Source organism: Salvelinus alpinus, chromosome 17 (genome assembly GCF_045679555.1).
Source record: "Salvelinus alpinus chromosome 17, SLU_Salpinus.1, whole genome shotgun sequence".
NCBI classification, from domain to species: domain Eukaryota; kingdom Metazoa; phylum Chordata; class Actinopteri; order Salmoniformes; family Salmonidae; genus Salvelinus; species Salvelinus alpinus.
Window position 1 is genome coordinate 51,137,072 of NC_092102.1, and position 19,071 is coordinate 51,156,142.

The 19,071-nt window shown below is 38.3% G+C and overlaps 1 protein-coding gene across 3 annotated transcripts in view; it reads right to left on the bottom strand.

Moving 5' to 3' along the window:
- Positions 1 to 19,071, bottom strand: part of LOC139543144 (FYVE, RhoGEF and PH domain-containing protein 1-like) — a 181,076-nt gene that overhangs the window by 16,159 nt on the left and 145,846 nt on the right. For all 3 annotated transcript variants that reach the window (XM_071349371.1, XM_071349372.1, XM_071349373.1), the window contains 3 exons: positions 3,268 to 3,414; positions 1,985 to 2,157; positions 1,690 to 1,822 (listed from right to left, as the gene is read on the bottom strand). In XM_071349371.1, coding sequence (XP_071205472.1) covers positions 1,690 to 1,822; positions 1,985 to 2,157; positions 3,268 to 3,414 — 453 coding nt within the window. The remainder of the gene's footprint in view (positions 1 to 1,689; positions 1,823 to 1,984; positions 2,158 to 3,267; positions 3,415 to 19,071) is intronic.

The window sequence follows — 19,071 nt, forward strand, 5'->3', positions numbered from 1 at the left end:
GGTTAGAGGCTAGGGCCTAGGGGTTAAGATGGGGTTATGCTGGAGTTAGAGGCTAGGGCCTAGGGGTTATGTTGGAGTTAGAGCCTAGAAGCTAGGGGTTATGTTGGAGTTAGAGGCTAGGGGCTAGGGGTTATGCTGGAGTTAGAGGCTAGGGGCTAGGGGTTATGCTGGGGTTAGAGCCTAGAGGCTAGGGGTTATGCTGGGGTTAGTGGCTAGGGGCTAGGGGTTATCCTGGAGTTGTAGCCTAGAGGCTAGGGGAGAGGGAGTGTAGTTCTAGTGGTTAGGGGTTAGGGGCTAGAGACTATGGGCTAATGGTTAGGGACTAGGGGCTAGAGACTTGGGGCTAGAGGTTACGGATTAGGGGTTAGGGACTAAGGGTTAGGGACTAAGGGCCAGGGGTTAGGGACTAGGGGTTAGGGACAAGGGGTTAGGTGCTAGGGGTTATGGGCTAGGGTTTAGGGGTAGAATAATATCTTACTGGTCAGTTAGGATGAGTGAAGTCCTAGTGGTTAGGGGCTAGGGGTTAGGGGCTAGGGGTTAGGGGTTGTATTTTATCTTACAGGTGAGTTGGAGGGGCCAGGGGTTAGGAGTTAGGGGCTAGGGGTTAGGGGTTAGATTGTATTTTACAGGTGAGTTGGAGGGGCTAGAGGTTAGGGACTAGGGGTTAGGGACTAGGGGTTAGGGGTTGTATTTATCTTACAGGTGAGTTGGAGGGGTTAGAGGTTAGGGACTAGGGGTTGTATTGTATCTTACAGGTGAGTTGGAGGGGCTAGGGGCTATGGGTTAGGGGTTGTATTGTATCTTACAGGTGATTTGGAGGGGTTAGGGGCTAGGGGTTGTATTGTATCTTACAGGTGAGTTGGAGGGGTTAGGGGCTAGGGGTTAGGGGTTGTATTGTATCTTACAGGTGATTTGGAGGGGTTAGGGGCTAGGGGTTAGGGGTTAGGGGTTGTGTTGTATCTTACAGGTGAGTTGGAGGGGTTAGGGGTTAGGGGTTAGGGGTTGTATTGTATCTTACAGGTGAGTTGGAGGGGTTAGGGGCTAGGGGTTAGGGGTTGTGTTGTATCTTACAGGTGAGTTGGAGGGGTTAGGGGTTAGGGGTTAGGGGTTGTATTGTATCTTACAGGTGAGTTGGAGGGGTTAGGGGCTAGGGGCTAGGGGCTAGGGGTTGTATTGTATCTTACAGGTGAGTTGGAGGGGCTAGAGTTTAGGGGTTATGGGTTAGGGACTAGGGGTTGTATTGTATCTTACAGGTGATTTGGAGGGGTTAGGGGCTAGGGGTTGTATTGTATCTTACAGGTGAGTTGGAGGGGTTAGGGGCTAGGGGTTAGGGGTTGTATTGTATCTTACAGGTGATTTGGAGGGGTTAGGGGCTAGGGGTTAGGGGTTAGGGGTTGTGTTGTATCTTACAGGTGAGTTGGAGGGGTTAGGGGTTAGGGGTTAGGGGTTGTATTGTATCTTACAGGTGAGTTGGAGGGGTTAGGGGCTAGGGGTTAGGGGTTGTGTTGTATCTTACAGGTGAGTTGGAGGGGTTAGGGGTTAGGGGTTGTATTGTATCTTACAGGTGAGTTGGAGGGGTTAGGGGCTAGGGGCTAGGGGCTAGGGGTTGTATTGTATCTTACAGGTGAGTTGGAGGGGCTAGAGTTTAGGGGTTATGGGTTAGGGACTAGGGGTTGTATTGTATCTTACAGGTGAGTTGGGAGGAGTGTAGTCCTCGTCTCGGAGAGAACAGTTGAGATGGTGGAACGTCGCAAGCGTCTGTTCATGTCTTTGGATGGTGGCCTGGATAGCTTGGATCCAATCTCTCTTCTCTTCTTCAGTCCTACTCACAATAAACAAATGGCTTTGAGTTAAATATTAATTGCAATTCATTGTAAAATTGTGTCCGTTGCTAAAAGCAGAGATTCTTTTTTTTAAATATTAAAAATGTAACTACTCAAAACACTCTAATTCAAGATAGAGGAAGAGAATCCGCTGCCCTCACCTGGCCTGTAGCTCTAGTGATCGTTGTTTTCCTGACACCAGAAAGGTCCTGGGAACGTTAACACTGCTACTCTCCTTCAGCTCCATCCCATCCACATCAATCCTGGCTCTCACCCCAAACTTCTGACCAATCAACCTCAGCTTAGGGACGCAGTACAATAACCTATCATTGAACTGCAGAGAGAGAGAGGGAGAGAAAGAGGGAAAGAGAGAGAGAGGGAAAAAGAGAGAGAGAGAGAGAGAGAGAGAGAGGGAAAGAGAGAGAGAGGGAAAAAGAGAGAGAGAGGGGGGAAAGAGAGAGGGGGGAAAGAGAGAGAGGGAAAGAGAGAGAGGGGGGAAAGAGAGAGAGAGGGAGAGAGAGAGAGAGAGAGAGAGAGAGAGAGAGAGAGAGAGAGAGAGAGAGAGAGAGAGAGAGAGGGAAAGAGAGAGAGAGGGGGGAAAGAGAGAGGGGGGAAAGAGAGAGAGGGAAAGAGAGAGAGGGGGGAAAGAGAGAGAGAGGGAAAGAGAGAGAGAGAGAAAGAGACAGAGAGAGAGAGAGAGAGAGAGAGAGAGAGAGAGAGAGAGAGAGAGAGAGAGAGAGAGAGAGAGAGAGAGAGAGAGAGAGAGAGAGAGGAGGGAAAGAGAGAGAGAGGGAAAGAGAGAGAGAGGGAAAGAGAGAGAGAGGGAAAGAGAGAGAGAGAGAGAGGGGGGGGGAAGAGAGAGAGAGGGAAAGAGAGAGAGGGGGGAAAGAGAGAGAGAGAGAGAGAGAGAGGGAGAGAGAGAGGGGGGAAAGAGAGAGAGAGATGTAGACCTAGTTGCATTTTTTACATTTTAGATTCACAACATAAATCACAACATGATTTCAAGCAGTGAACAGTGTTCGCACCAACGTATCAACAGTTAAGCCATTTTCACACTCCCACTGTTACAATGACTCACTCACCAGGATGAGGTGTGTGTGTGTGTGTGTCACTCACCAGGATGAGGTATCTGTGTGTGTGTGTGTGTCACTCACCAGGATGAGGTATCTGTGTATGTATGTGTGTCACTCACCAGGATGAGGTATCTGTGTATGTATGTGTGTGTCACTCACCAGGATGAGGTATCTGTGTATGTATGTGTGTCACTCACCAGGATGAAGGAGGGAGGGAGGGAGGGAGGGAGGGAGGGAGGGAGGGAGGTCTGTCTGTCTGTCTGTCTGTCTGTCTGTCTGTCTGTCTGTGTGTGTGTGTGTGTGTGTGTGTGTGTGTGTGTGTGTGTGTGTGTGTGTGTGTGTGTGTGTGTGTGTGTGTGTGTGTGACTCACCAGGATGAGGTATCTGTCCTGTGAGGTGCCGTTCTTGGCCGACAGTTTGAGGATGTGTCCCTCCTTGATGAGTTCGTTAGTAGGGTTAACGATGTCCTCCTCTCCTCCCAGCAACTCATACACCTTCAGCAGTTTACGCATACGCTCCTGTAAGATACACACACAGGATGTCAAGGTGCTGCGCAAGGGAACAAAAACCTTTGCAAAATGCACATTCGCACATCTACAGATGTGGGATCGTAATTTGATCACTCGTTTTTTTTTTTTGCTGAGAATTTTCCTGCTCAGCAGGAAAATGCAAACTTGTAGTGTATCTGAATTTAAAAAATGTCTCGAGCGTTTCTAATTTCCACTTTGAAATGACAGACTTGATTTGCTATAATGAAAAATGTATCAACTTCTACAAGAATGTCCATGAATTATAATCCACATAATAAATCACATTTTCTGTTGCTGCTGTAGAAAACTGGCTCAAATTAAGATCCTACATCCGTATACTAACAACTTAACACAGGTGTGTAGGAGAATCAAAACCAGTCACAGGTACACTCTCTGCTTAAAATCACATGGTACTCTGAGTCTTATTCAAATTCATTCAGATATATTTGCTGAGAAAATACTGTTGAAGGAGAACACTATGCAGAATATACTGAAGGAGAACACTATACAGAATATACTGAAGGAGAACATTATGCAGAATATACTGTTGAAGGAGAACACTATGCAGAATATACTGAAGGAGAACACTATGCAGAATATACTGAAGGAGAACACTATGCAGAATATACTGAAGGAGAACATTATGCAGAATATACTGTTGAAGAAGAACACTATGCAGAATATACTGTTGAAGGAGAACACTATGCAGAATATACTGAAGGAGAACACTATACAGAATATACTGAAGGAGAACACTATGCAGAATATACTGAAGGAGAACACTATGCAGAATATACTGTTGAAGGAGAACACTATACAGAATATACTGTTGAAGGAGAACACTATACAGAATATACTGAAGGAGAACACTATGCAGAATATACTGTTGAAGGAGAACACTATGCAGAATATACTGTTGAAAGAGAACACTATGCAGAATATACTGAAGGAGAACACTATGCAGAATATACTGAAAGAGAACACTATGCAGAATATACTGAAGGAGAACACTATGCAGAATATACTGAAGGAGAACACTATGCAGAATATACTGTTGAAGAAGAACACTATGCAGAATATACTGTTGAAGGAGAACACTATGCAGAATATACTGAAGGAGAACACTATGCAGAATATACTGAAGGAGAACACTAGGCAGAATATACTGTTGAAGGAGAACACTATGCAGAATATACTGAAGGAGAACACTATGCAGAATATACTGAAGGAGAACACTAGGCAGAATATACTGTTGAAGGAGAACACTATGCAGAATATACTGAAGGAGAACACTATACAGAATATACTGAAGGAGAACACAAGGCAGAATATACTGTTGAAGAAGAACACTATGCAGAATATACTGAAGGAGAACACTATGCAGAATATACTGTTGAAGGAGAACACTATGCAGAATATACTGTTGAAGGAGAACACTATACAGAATATACTGAAGGAGAACACTATACAGAATATACTGTTGAAGGAGAACACTATGCAGAATATACTGAAGGAGAACACTATGCAGAATATACTGAAGGAGAACACTATGCAGAATATACTGAAGGAGAACACTATGCAGAATATACTGTTGAAGGAGAACACTATGCAGAATATACTGTTGAAGGAGAACACTATACAGAATATACTGAAGGAGAACACTATACAGAATATACTGTTGAAGGAGAACACTATGCAGAATATACTGAAGGAGAACACTATGCAGAATATACTGAAGGAGAACACTATGCAGAATATACTGAAGGAGAACACTATACAGAATATACTGAAGGAGAACACTATACAGAATATACTGAAGGAGAACACTATGCAGAATATACTGTTGAAGGAGAACACTATGCAGAATATACTGAAGGAGAACACTATACAGAATATACTGTTGAAGGAGAACACTATGCAGAATATACTGAAGGAGAACACTATGCAGAATATACTGAAGGAGAACACTATGCAGAATATACTGAAGGAGAACACTATACAGAATATACTGAAGGAGAACACTATACAGAATATACTGAAGGAGAACACTATGCAGAATATACTGTTGAAGGAGAACACTATGCAGAATATACTGAAGGAGAACACTATGCAGAATATACTGAAGGAGAACACTATGCAGAATATACTGAAGGAGAACACTATACAGAATATACTGAAGGAGAACACTATGCAGAATATACTGTTGAAGGAGAACACTATGCAGAATATACTGTTGAAGGAGAACACTATGCAGAATATACTGAAGGAGAACACTATGCAGAATATACTGAAGGAGAACACTATGCAGAATATACTGAAGGAGAACACTATACAGAATATACTGTTGAAGGAGAACACTATGCAGAATATACTGAAAGAGAACACTATGCAGAATATACTGAAGGAGAACATTATGCAGAATATACTGTTGAAGGAGAACACTATGCAGAATATACTGAAGGAGAACACTATGCAGAATATACTGAAGGAGAACACTATGCAGAATATACTGAAGGAGAACATTATGCAGAATATACTGAAGGAGAACACTATGCAGAATATACTGAAGGAGAACATTATGCAGAATATACTGAAGGAGAACACTATGCAGAATATACTGTTGAAGGAGAACACTATGCAGAATATACTGAAGGAGAACACTATGCAGAATATACTGAAGGAGAACACTATGCAGAATATACTGTTGAAGAAGAACACTATGCAGAATATACTGTTGAAGGAGAACACTATGCAGAATATACTGAAGGAGAACACTATACAGAATATACTGAAGGAGAACACTATGCAGAATATACTGAAGGAGAACACTATGCAGAATATACTGTTGAAGGAGAACACTATGCAGAATATACTGAAGGAGAACACTATACAGAATATACTGAAGAAGAACACTATGCAGAATATACTGTTGAAGGAGAACACTATGCAGAATATACTGAAGGAGAACACTATGCAGAATATACTGAAGGAGAACACTATGCAGAATATACTGAAGGAGAACACTATGCAGAATATACTGAAGGAGAACACTATGCAGAATATACTGTTGAAGGAGAACACTATGCAGAATATACTGTTGAAGGAGAACACTATACAGAATATACTGAAGGAGAACACTATGCAGAATATACTGTTGAAGGAGAACACTATACAGAATATACTGAAGGAGAACACTATGCAGAATATACTGAAGGAGAACACTATACAGAATATACTGAAGAAGAACACTATGCAGAATATACTGTTGAAGGAGAACACTATACAGAATATACTGAAGGAGAACACTATGCAGAATATACTGAAGGAGAACACTATACAGAATATACTGAAGAAGAACACTATGCAGAATATACTGTTGAAGGAGAACACTATGCAGAATATACTGTTGAAGAAGAACACTATGCAGAATATACTGTTGAAGGAGAACACTATGCAGAATATACTGAAGGAGAACACTATACAGAATATACTGAAGGAGAACACTATGCAGAATATACTGAAGGAGAACACTATGCAGAATATACTGTTGAAGGAGAACACTATGCAGAATATACTGTTGAAGGAGAACACTATGCAGAATATACTGAAGGAGAACACTATGCAGAATATACTGTTGAAGGAGAACACTATGCAGAATATACTGAAGGAGAACACTATGCAGAATATACTGTTGAAGGAGAACACTATGCAGAATATACTGTTGAAGGAGGACACTATGCAGAATATACTTAAGGAGAACACTATGCAGAATATACTGTTGAATGACACTATGCAGAATATACTGTTGAAGGAGAACACTATGCAGAATATACTGAAGGAGAACACTATGCAGAATATACTGAAGGAGAACACTATACAGAATATACTGAAGGAGAACACTATACAGAATATACTGTTGAAGGAGAACACTATGCAGAATATACTGTTGAAGGAGGACACTATGCAGAATATACTTAAGGAGAACACTATGCAGAATATACTGTTGAATGACACTATGCAGAATATACTGTTGAAGGAGAACACTATGCAGAATATACTGAAGGAGAACACTATGCAGAATATACTGAAGGAGAACACTATACAGAATATACTGAAGGAGAACACTATGCAGAATATACTGTTGAAGGAGAACACTATGCAGAATATACTGTTGAAGGAGGACACTATGCAGAATATACTGAAGGAGAACACTATGCAGAATATACTGAAGGAGAGCACTATACAGAATATACTGAAGGAGAACACTATACAGAATATACTGTTGAAGGAGAACACTATGCAGAATATACTGTTGAAGGAGGACACTATGCAGAATATACTTAAGGAGAACACTATGCAGAATATACTGTTGAAGGACACTATGCAGAATATACTGTTGAAGGAGAACACTATGCAGAATATACTGAAGGAGAACACTATACAGAATATACTGAAGGAGAACACTATGCAGAATATACTGAAGGAGAACACTATGCAGAATATACTGAAAGAGAACATTATGCAGAATATACTGTTGAAGAAGAACACTATGCAGAATATACTGTTGAAGGAGAACACTATACAGAATATACTGAAGGAGAACACAATGCAGAATATACTGTTGAAGGAGAACACTATGCAGAATATACTGTTGAAGGAGAACACTATGCAGAATATACTGTTGAAGGAGAACACTATGCAGAATATACTGTTGAAGGAGAACACTATGCAGAATATACTGTTGAAGGAGAACACTATGCAGAATATACTGAAAGAGAACACTATGCAGAATATACTGAAGGAGAACATTATGCAGAATATACTGTTGAAGGAGAACACTATGCAGAATATACTGAAGGAGAACACTATGCAGAATATACTGAAGGAGAACACTATGCAGAATATACTGAAGGAGAACATTATGCAGAATATACTGTTGAAGGAGAACATTATGCAGAATATACTGTTGAAGGAGAACACTATGCAGAATATACTGTTGAAGGAGAACACTATGCAGAATATACTGTTGAAGGAGAACACTATGCAGAATATACTGAAAGAGAACACTATGCAGAATATACTGAAGGAGAACATTATGCAGAATATACTGTTGAAGGAGAACACTATGCAGAATATACTGAAGGAGAACACTATGCAGAATATACTGAAGGAGAACATTATGCAGAATATACTGAAGGAGAACACTATGCAGAATATACTGAAGGAGAACATTATGCAGAATATACTGAAGGAGAACACTATGCAGAATATACTGAAGGAGAACATTATGCAGAATATACTGAAGGAGAACACTATGCAGAATATACTGAAGGAGAACATTATGCAGAATATACTGTTGAAGAAGAACACTATGCAGAATATACTGTTGAAGGAGAACACTATGCAGAATATACTGAAGGAGAACACTATACAGAATATACTGAAGGAGAACACTATGCAGAATATACTGTTGAAGGAGAACACTATGCAGAATATACTGAAGGAGAACACTATACAGAATATACTGAAGGAGAACACTATGCAGAATATACTGTTGAAGGAGGACACTATGCAGAATATACTGTTGAAGGAGGACACTATGCAGAATATACTGAAGGAGAACACTATGCAGAATATACTGAAGGAGAACACTATACAGAATATACTGAAGGAGAACACTATACAGAATATACTGTTGAAGGAGAACACTATGCAGAATATACTGAAGGAGAACACTATACAGAATATACTGAAGGAGAACACTATACAGAATATACTGTTGAAGGAGAACACTATGCAGAATATACTGTTGAAGGAGGACACTATGCAGAATATACTTAAGGAGAACACTATGCAGAATATACTGTTGAAGGACACTATGCAGAATATACTGTTGAAGGAGAACACTATGCAGAATATACTGAAGGAGAACACTATACAGAATATACTGAAGGAGAACACTATGCAGAATATACTGTTGAAGGAGGACACTATGCAGAATATACTGAAGGAGAACACTATGCAGAATATACTGAAGGAGAACACTATACAGAATATACTGAAGGAGAACACTATACAGAATATACTGTTGAAGGAGAACACTATGCAGAATATACTGAAGGAGAACACTATGCAGAATATACTGTTGAAGGAGAACACTACGCAGAATATACTGTTGAAGAAGAACACTATGCAGAATATACTGTTGAAGGAGAACACTATGCAGAATATACTGAAGGAGAACACTATGCAGAATATACTGAAGGAGAACATTATGCAGAATATACTGTTGAAGGAGAACACTATGCAGAATATACTGAAGGAGAACACTATGCAGAATATACTGAAGGAGAACATTATGCAGAATATACTGTTGAAGAAGAACACTATGCAGAATATACTGTTGAAGGAGAACACTATGCAGAATATACTGAAGGAGAACACTATGCAGAATATACTGAAGGAGAACATTATGCAGAATATACTGTTGAAGGAGAACACTATGCAGAATATACTGAAGGAGAACACTATACAGAATATACTGAAGGAGAACACTATACAGAATATACTGAAGGAGAACACTAGGCAGAATATACTGTTGAAGAAGAACACTATACAGAATATACTGAAGGAGAACACTAGGCAGAATATACTGTTGAAGAAGAACACTATGCAGAATATACTGTTGAAGGAGAACACTATGCAGAATATACTGAAGGAGAACACTATACAGAATATACTGAAGGAGAACACTAGGCAGAATATACTGTTGAAGAAGAACATTATGCAGAATATACTGTTGAAGGAGAACACTATACAGAATATACTGAAAGAGAACACTATGCAGAATATACTGAAGGAGAACATTATGCAGAATATACTGTTGAAGGAGAACACTATGCAGAATATACTGTTGAAGGAGAACACTATGCAGAATATACTGTTGAAGGAGAACACTATGCAGAATATACTGTTGAAGGAGAACACTATGCAGAATATACTGTTGAAGGAGAACACTATACAGAATATACTGAAGGAGAACATTATGCAGAATATACTGTTGAAGGAGAACACTATGCAGAATATACTGAAGGAGAACACTATGCAGAATATACTGAAAGAGAACACTATGCAGAATATACTGAAAGAGAACACTATGCAGAATATACTGAAAGAGAACACTATGCAGAATATACTGAAGGAGAACATTATGCAGAATATACTGTTGAAGGAGAACACTATGCAGAATATACTGAAGGAGAACACTATGCAGAATATACTGAAGGAGAACATTATGCAGAATATACTGAAGGAGAACACTAGGCAGAATATACTGTTGAAGAAGAACACTATGCAGAATATACTGTTGAAGGAGAACACTATGCAGAATATACTGAAAGAGAACACTATGCAGAATATACTGAAGGAGAACATTATGCAGAATATACTGTTGAAGGAGAACACTATGCAGAATATACTGAAGGAGAACATTATGCAGAATATACTGTTGAAGGAGAACACTATACAGAATATACTGAAGGAGAACACAATGCAGAATATACTGTTGAAGGAGAACACTATGCAGAATATACTGTTGAAGGAGAACACTATGCAGAATATACTGAAGGAGAACATTATGCAGAATATACTGAAGGAGAACACTAGGCAGAATATACTGTTGAAGAAGAACACTATGCAGAATATACTGTTGAAGGAGAACACTATGCAGAATATACTGAAAGAGAACACTATGCAGAATATACTGAAGGAGAACATTATGCAGAATATACTGTTGAAGGAGAACACTATGCAGAATATACTGAAGAAGAACACTATGCAGAATATACTGTTGAAGGAGAACACTATACAGAATATACTGAAGGAGAACACAATGCAGAATATACTGTTGAAGGAGAACACTATGCAGAATATACTGTTGAAGGAGAACACTATGCAGAATATACTGTTGAAGGAGAACACTATGCAGAATATACTGTTGAAGGAGAACACTATGCAGAATATACTGTTGAAGGAGAACACTATGCAGAATATACTGAAAGAGAACACTATGCAGAATATACTGAAGGAGAACATTATGCAGAATATACTGTTGAAGGAGAACACTATGCAGAATATACTGAAGGAGAACACTATGCAGAATATACTGAAGGAGAACATTATGCAGAATATACTGAAGGAGAACACTATGCAGAATATACTGAAGGAGAACATTATGCAGAATATACTGAAGGAGAACACTATGCAGAATATACTGAAGGAGAACATTATGCAGAATATACTGAAGGAGAACACTATGCAGAATATACTGAAGGAGAACATTATGCAGAATATACTGTTGAAGAAGAACACTATGCAGAATATACTGAAGGAGAACACTATACAGAATATACTGAAGGAGAACACTATGCAGAATATACTGTTGAAGGAGAACACTATGCAGAATATACTGAAGGAGAACACTATACAGAATATACTGAAGGAGAACACTATGCAGAATATACTGTTGAAGGAGAACACTATGCAGAATATACTGAAGGAGAACACTATACAGAATATACTGAAGGAGAACACTATGCAGAATATACTGTTGAAGGAGGACACTATGCAGAATATACTGTTGAAGGAGGACACTATGCAGAATATACTGAAGGAGAACACTATGCAGAATATACTGAAGGAGAACACTATACAGAATATACTGAAGGAGAACACTATACAGAATATACTGTTGAAGGAGAACACTATGCAGAATATACTGAAGGAGAACACTATACAGAATATACTGAAGGAGAACACTATACAGAATATACTGTTGAAGGAGAACACTATGCAGAATATACTGTTGAAGGAGGACACTATGCAGAATATACTTAAGGAGAACACTATGCAGAATATACTGTTGAAGGACACTATGCAGAATATACTGTTGAAGGAGAACACTATGCAGAATATACTGAAGGAGAACACTATACAGAATATACTGAAGGAGAACACTATGCAGAATATACTGTTGAAGGAGGACACTATGCAGAATATACTGAAGGAGAACACTATGCAGAATATACTGAAGGAGAACACTATACAGAATATACTGAAGGAGAACACTATACAGAATATACTGTTGAAGGAGAACACTATGCAGAATATACTGAAGGAGAACACTATGCAGAATATACTGTTGAAGGAGAACACTATGCAGAATATACTGTTGAAGGAGAACACTATGCAGAATATACTGTTGAAGGAGAACACTATGCAGAATATACTGAAGGAGAACACTATGCAGAATATACTGAAGGAGAACATTATGCAGAATATACTGTTGAAGGAGAACACTATGCAGAATATACTGAAGGAGAACACTATGCAGAATATACTGAAGGAGAACATTATGCAGAATATACTGTTGAAGAAGAACACTATGCAGAATATACTGTTGAAGGAGAACACTATGCAGAATATACTGAAGGAGAACACTATGCAGAATATACTGAAGGAGAACATTATGCAGAATATACTGTTGAAGGAGAACACTATGCAGAATATACTGAAGGAGAACACTATACAGAATATACTGAAGGAGAACACTATACAGAATATACTGAAGGAGAACACTAGGCAGAATATACTGTTGAAGAAGAACACTATACAGAATATACTGAAGGAGAACACTAGGCAGAATATACTGTTGAAGAAGAACACTATGCAGAATATACTGTTGAAGGAGAACACTATGCAGAATATACTGAAGGAGAACACTATACAGAATATACTGAAGGAGAACACTAGGCAGAATATACTGTTGAAGAAGAACATTATGCAGAATATACTGTTGAAGGAGAACACTATACAGAATATACTGAAAGAGAACACTATGCAGAATATACTGAAGGAGAACATTATGCAGAATATACTGTTGAAGGAGAACACTATGCAGAATATACTGTTGAAGGAGAACACTATGCAGAATATACTGTTGAAGGAGAACACTATGCAGAATATACTGTTGAAGGAGAACACTATGCAGAATATACTGTTGAAGGAGAACACTATACAGAATATACTGAAGGAGAACATTATGCAGAATATACTGTTGAAGGAGAACACTATGCAGAATATACTGAAGGAGAACACTATGCAGAATATACTGAAAGAGAACACTATGCAGAATATACTGAAAGAGAACACTATGCAGAATATACTGAAAGAGAACACTATGCAGAATATACTGAAGGAGAACATTATGCAGAATATACTGTTGAAGGAGAACACTATGCAGAATATACTGAAGGAGAACACTATGCAGAATATACTGAAGGAGAACATTATGCAGAATATACTGAAGGAGAACACTAGGCAGAATATACTGTTGAAGAAGAACACTATGCAGAATATACTGTTGAAGGAGAACACTATGCAGAATATACTGAAAGAGAACACTATGCAGAATATACTGAAGGAGAACATTATGCAGAATATACTGTTGAAGGAGAACACTATGCAGAATATACTGAAGGAGAACATTATGCAGAATATACTGTTGAAGGAGAACACTATGCAGAATATACTGAAGGAGAACACTATGCAGAATATACTGTTGAAGGAGAACACTAAGCAGAATATACTGAAGGAGAACACTATACAGAATATACTGAAGGAGAACACTAGGCAGAATATACTGTTGAAGAAGAACACTATGCAGAATATACTGTTGAAGGAGAACACTATGCAGAATATACTGAAAGAGAACACTATGCAGAATATACTGAAGGAGAACATTATGCAGAATATACTGTTGAAGGAGAACACTATGCAGAATATACTGAAAGAGAACACTATGCAGAATATACTGAAGGAGAACATTATGCAGAATATACTGTTGAAGGAGAACACTATGCAGAATATACTGAAGGAGAACACTATGCAGAATATACTGTTGAAGGAGAACACTAAGCAGAATATACTGAAGGAGAACACTATGCAGAATATACTGTTGAAGGAGAACACTATGCAGAATATACTGAAGGAGAACACTATGCAGAATATACTGAAGAAGAACACTATGCAGAATATACTGTTGAAGGAGAACACTATGCAGAATATACTGAAAGAGAACACTATGCAGAATATACTGAAGGAGAACATTATGCAGAATATACTGTTGAAGGAGAACACTATGCAGAATATACTGAAGGAGAACACTATGCAGAATATACTGTTGAAGGAGAACACTAAGCAGAATATACTGAAGGAGAACACTATACAGAATATACTGAAGGAGAACACTAGGCAGAATATACTGTTGAAGAAGAACACTATGCAGAATATACTGTTGAAGGAGAACACTATGCAGAATATACTGAAGGAGAACACTATGCAGAATATACTGAAAGAGAACACTATGCAGAATATACTGAAAGAGAACACTATGCAGAATATACTGAAGGAGAACATTATGCAGAATATACTGTTGAAGGAGAACACTATGCAGAATATACTGAAAGAGAACACTATGCAGAATATACTGAAGGAGAACACTATGCAGAATATACTGAAGGAGAACATTATGCAGAATATACTGTTGAAGAAGAACACTATGCAGAATATACTGTTGAAGGAGAACACTATGCAGAATATACTGAAGGAGAACACTATGCAGAATATACTGAAGGAGAACACTATGCAGAATATACTGAAGGAGAACACTATGCAGAATATACTGAAGGAGAACATTATGCAGAATATACTGTTGAAGAAGAACACTATGCAGAATATACTGTTGAAGGAGAACACTATGCAGAATATACTGAAGGAGAACACTATACAGAATATACTGAAGGAGAACACTATGCAGAATATACTGAAGGAGAACACTATGCAGAATATACTGTTGAAGGAGAACACTATGCAGAATATACTGAAGGAGAACACTATGCAGAATATACTGTTGAAGGAGAACACTATGCAGAATATACTGTTGAAGGAGGACACTATGCAGAATATACTTAAGGAGAACACTATGCAGAATATACTGTTGAATGACACTATGCAGAATATACTGTTGAAGGAGAACACTATGCAGAATATACTGAAGGAGAACACTATGCAGAATATACTGAAGGAGAACACTATACAGAATATACTGAAGGAGAACACTATACAGAATATACTGTTGAAGGAGAACACTATGCAGAATATACTGTTGAAGGAGGACACTATGCAGAATATACTTAAGGAGAACACTATGCAGAATATACTGTTGAATGACACTATGCAGAATATACTGTTGAAGGAGAACACTATGCAGAATATACTGAAGGAGAACACTATGCAGAATATACTGAAGGAGAACACTATACAGAATATACTGAAGGAGAACACTATGCAGAATATACTGTTGAAGGAGAACACTATGCAGAATATACTGTTGAAGGAGGACACTATGCAGAATATACTGAAGGAGAACACTATGCAGAATATACTGAAGGAGAACACTATACAGAATATACTGAAGGAGAACACTATACAGAATATACTGTTGAAGGAGAACACTATGCAGAATATACTGTTGAAGGAGGACACTATGCAGAATATACTTAAGGAGAACACTATGCAGAATATACTGTTGAATGACACTATGCAGAATATACTGTTGAAGGAGAACACTATGCAGAATATACTGAAGGAGAACACTATGCAGAATATACTGAAGGAGAACACTATGCAGAATATACTGTTGAAGGAGGACACTATGCAGAATATACTGAAGGAGAACACTATGCAGAATATACTGAAGGAGAACACTATACAGAATATACTGAAGGAGAACACTATACAGAATATACTGTTGAAGGAGAACACTATGCAGAATATACTGAAGGAGAACACTATGCAGAATATACTGTTGAAGGAGAACACTATGCAGAATATACTGTTGAAGGAGGACACTATGCAGAATATACTGAAGGAGAACACTATGCAGAATATACTGAAGGAGAACACTATGCAGAATATACTGAAGGAGAACACTATGCAGAATATACTGAAGGAGAACACTATACAGAATATACTGAAGGAGAACACTATGCAGAATATACTGAAGGAGAACACTATGCAGAATATACTGAAGGAGAACACTATGCAGAATATACTGTTGAAGGAGAACACTATGCAGAATATACTGTTGAAGGAGGACATTATGCAGAATATACTGAAGGAGAACACTATGCAGAATATACTGAAGGAGAACACTATGCAGAATATACTGAAGGAGAACACTATGCAGAATATACTGAAGGAGAACACTATGCAGAATATACTGTTGAAGGAGAACACTATGCAGAATATACTGAAGGAGAACACTATGCAGAATATACTGAAGGAGAACACTATGCAGAATATACTGTTGAAGGAGAACACTATGCAGAATATACTGTTGAAGGAGAACACTATGCAGAATATACTGAAGGAGAACACTATGCAGAATATACTGTTGAAGGAGAACACTATGCAGAATATACTGAAGGAGAACACTATGCAGAATATACTGTTGAAGGAGAACACTATGCAGAATATACTGAAGGAGAACACTATGCAGAATATACTGTTGAAGGAGAACACTATGCAGAATATACTGAAGGAGAACACTATGCAGAATATACTGTTGAAGGAGGACACTATGCAGAATATACTGAAGGAGAACACTATGCAGAATATACTGAAGGAGAACACTATACAGAAAATACTGAAGGAGAACACTATACAGAATATACTGTTGAAGGAGAACACTATGCAGAATATACTGTTGAAGGACACTATGCAGAATATACTGTTGAAGGAGAACACTATGCAGAATATACTGAAGGAGAACACTATACAGAATATACTGAAGGAGAACACTATGCAGAATATACTGAAGGAGAACACTATACAGAATATACTGAAGGAGAACACTATACAGAATATACTGTTGAAGGAGAACACTATGCAGAATATACTGAAGGAGAACACTATGCAGAATATACTGTTGAAGGAGAACACTATGCAGAATATACTGTTGAAGGAGAACACTATGCAGAATATACTGTTGAAGGACACTATGCAGAATATACTGTTGAAGGAGAACACTATGCAGAATATACTGAAGGAGAACACTATACAGAATATACTGAAGGAGAACACTATGCAGAATATACTGAAGGAGAACACTATACAGAATATACTGAAGGAGAACACTATACAGAATATACTGTTGAAGGAGAACACTATGCAGAATATACTGAAGGAGAACACTATGCAGAATATACTGTTGAAGGAGAACACTATGCAGAATATACTGTTGAAGGAGAACACTATGCAGAATATACTGAAGGAGAACACTATGCAGAATATACTGAAGGAGAACACTATGCAGAATATACTGAAGGAGAACACTATGCAGAATATACTGAAGGAGAACACTAAGCAGAATATACTGTTGAAGGAGGACATTATGCAGAATATACTGAAGGAGAACACTATGCAGAATATACTGAAGGAGAACACTATGCAGAATATACTGAAGGAGAACACTATGCAGAATATACTGAAGGAGAACACTATGCAGAATATACTGAAGGAGAACACTATGCAGAATATACTGAAGGAGAACACTATGCAGAATATACTGAAGGAGAACATTATGCAGAATATACTGAAGGAGAACACTATGCAGAATATACTGAAGGAAAACACTATGCAGAATATACTGAAGGAGAACACTATGCAGAATATACTGAAGGAGAACACTATGCAGAATATATTGTTGAAGGAGAACACTATGCAGAATATACTGTTGAAGGAGAACACTATGCAGAATATACTGAAGGAGAACACTATGCAGAATATACTGTTGAAGGAGAACACTATGCAGAATATACTGTTGAAGGAGAACACTATGCAGAATATACTGTTGAAGGAGAACACTATACAGAATATACTGAAGGAGAACACTATACAGAATATACTGTTGAAGGAGAACACTATGCAGAATATACTGAAGGAGAACACTATGCAGAATATACTGAAGGAGAACACTATGCAGAATATACTGAAGGAGAACACTAGGCAGAATATACTGTTGAAGGAGAACACTATACAGAATATACTGAAGGAGAACACTATACAGAATATACTGTTGAAGGAGAACACTATGCAGAATATACTGAAGGAGAACACTATGCAGAATATACTGAAGGAGAACACTATGCAGAATATACTGAAGGAGAACACTATACAGAATATACTGAAGGAGAACACTATACAGAATATACTGAAGGAGAACACTATACAGAATATACTGTTGAAGGAGAACACTATGCAGAATATACTGAAGGAGAACACTATGCAGAATATACTGAAGGAGAACACTATGCAGAATATACTGAAGGAGAACACTATACAGAATATACTGAAGGAGAACACTATACAGAATATACTGAAGGAGAACACTATGCAGAATATACTGTTGAAGGAGAACACTATGCAGAATATACTGAAGGAGAACACTATACAGAATATACTGTTGAAGGAGAACACTATGCAGAATATACTGAAGGAGAACACTATGCAGAATATACTGAAGGA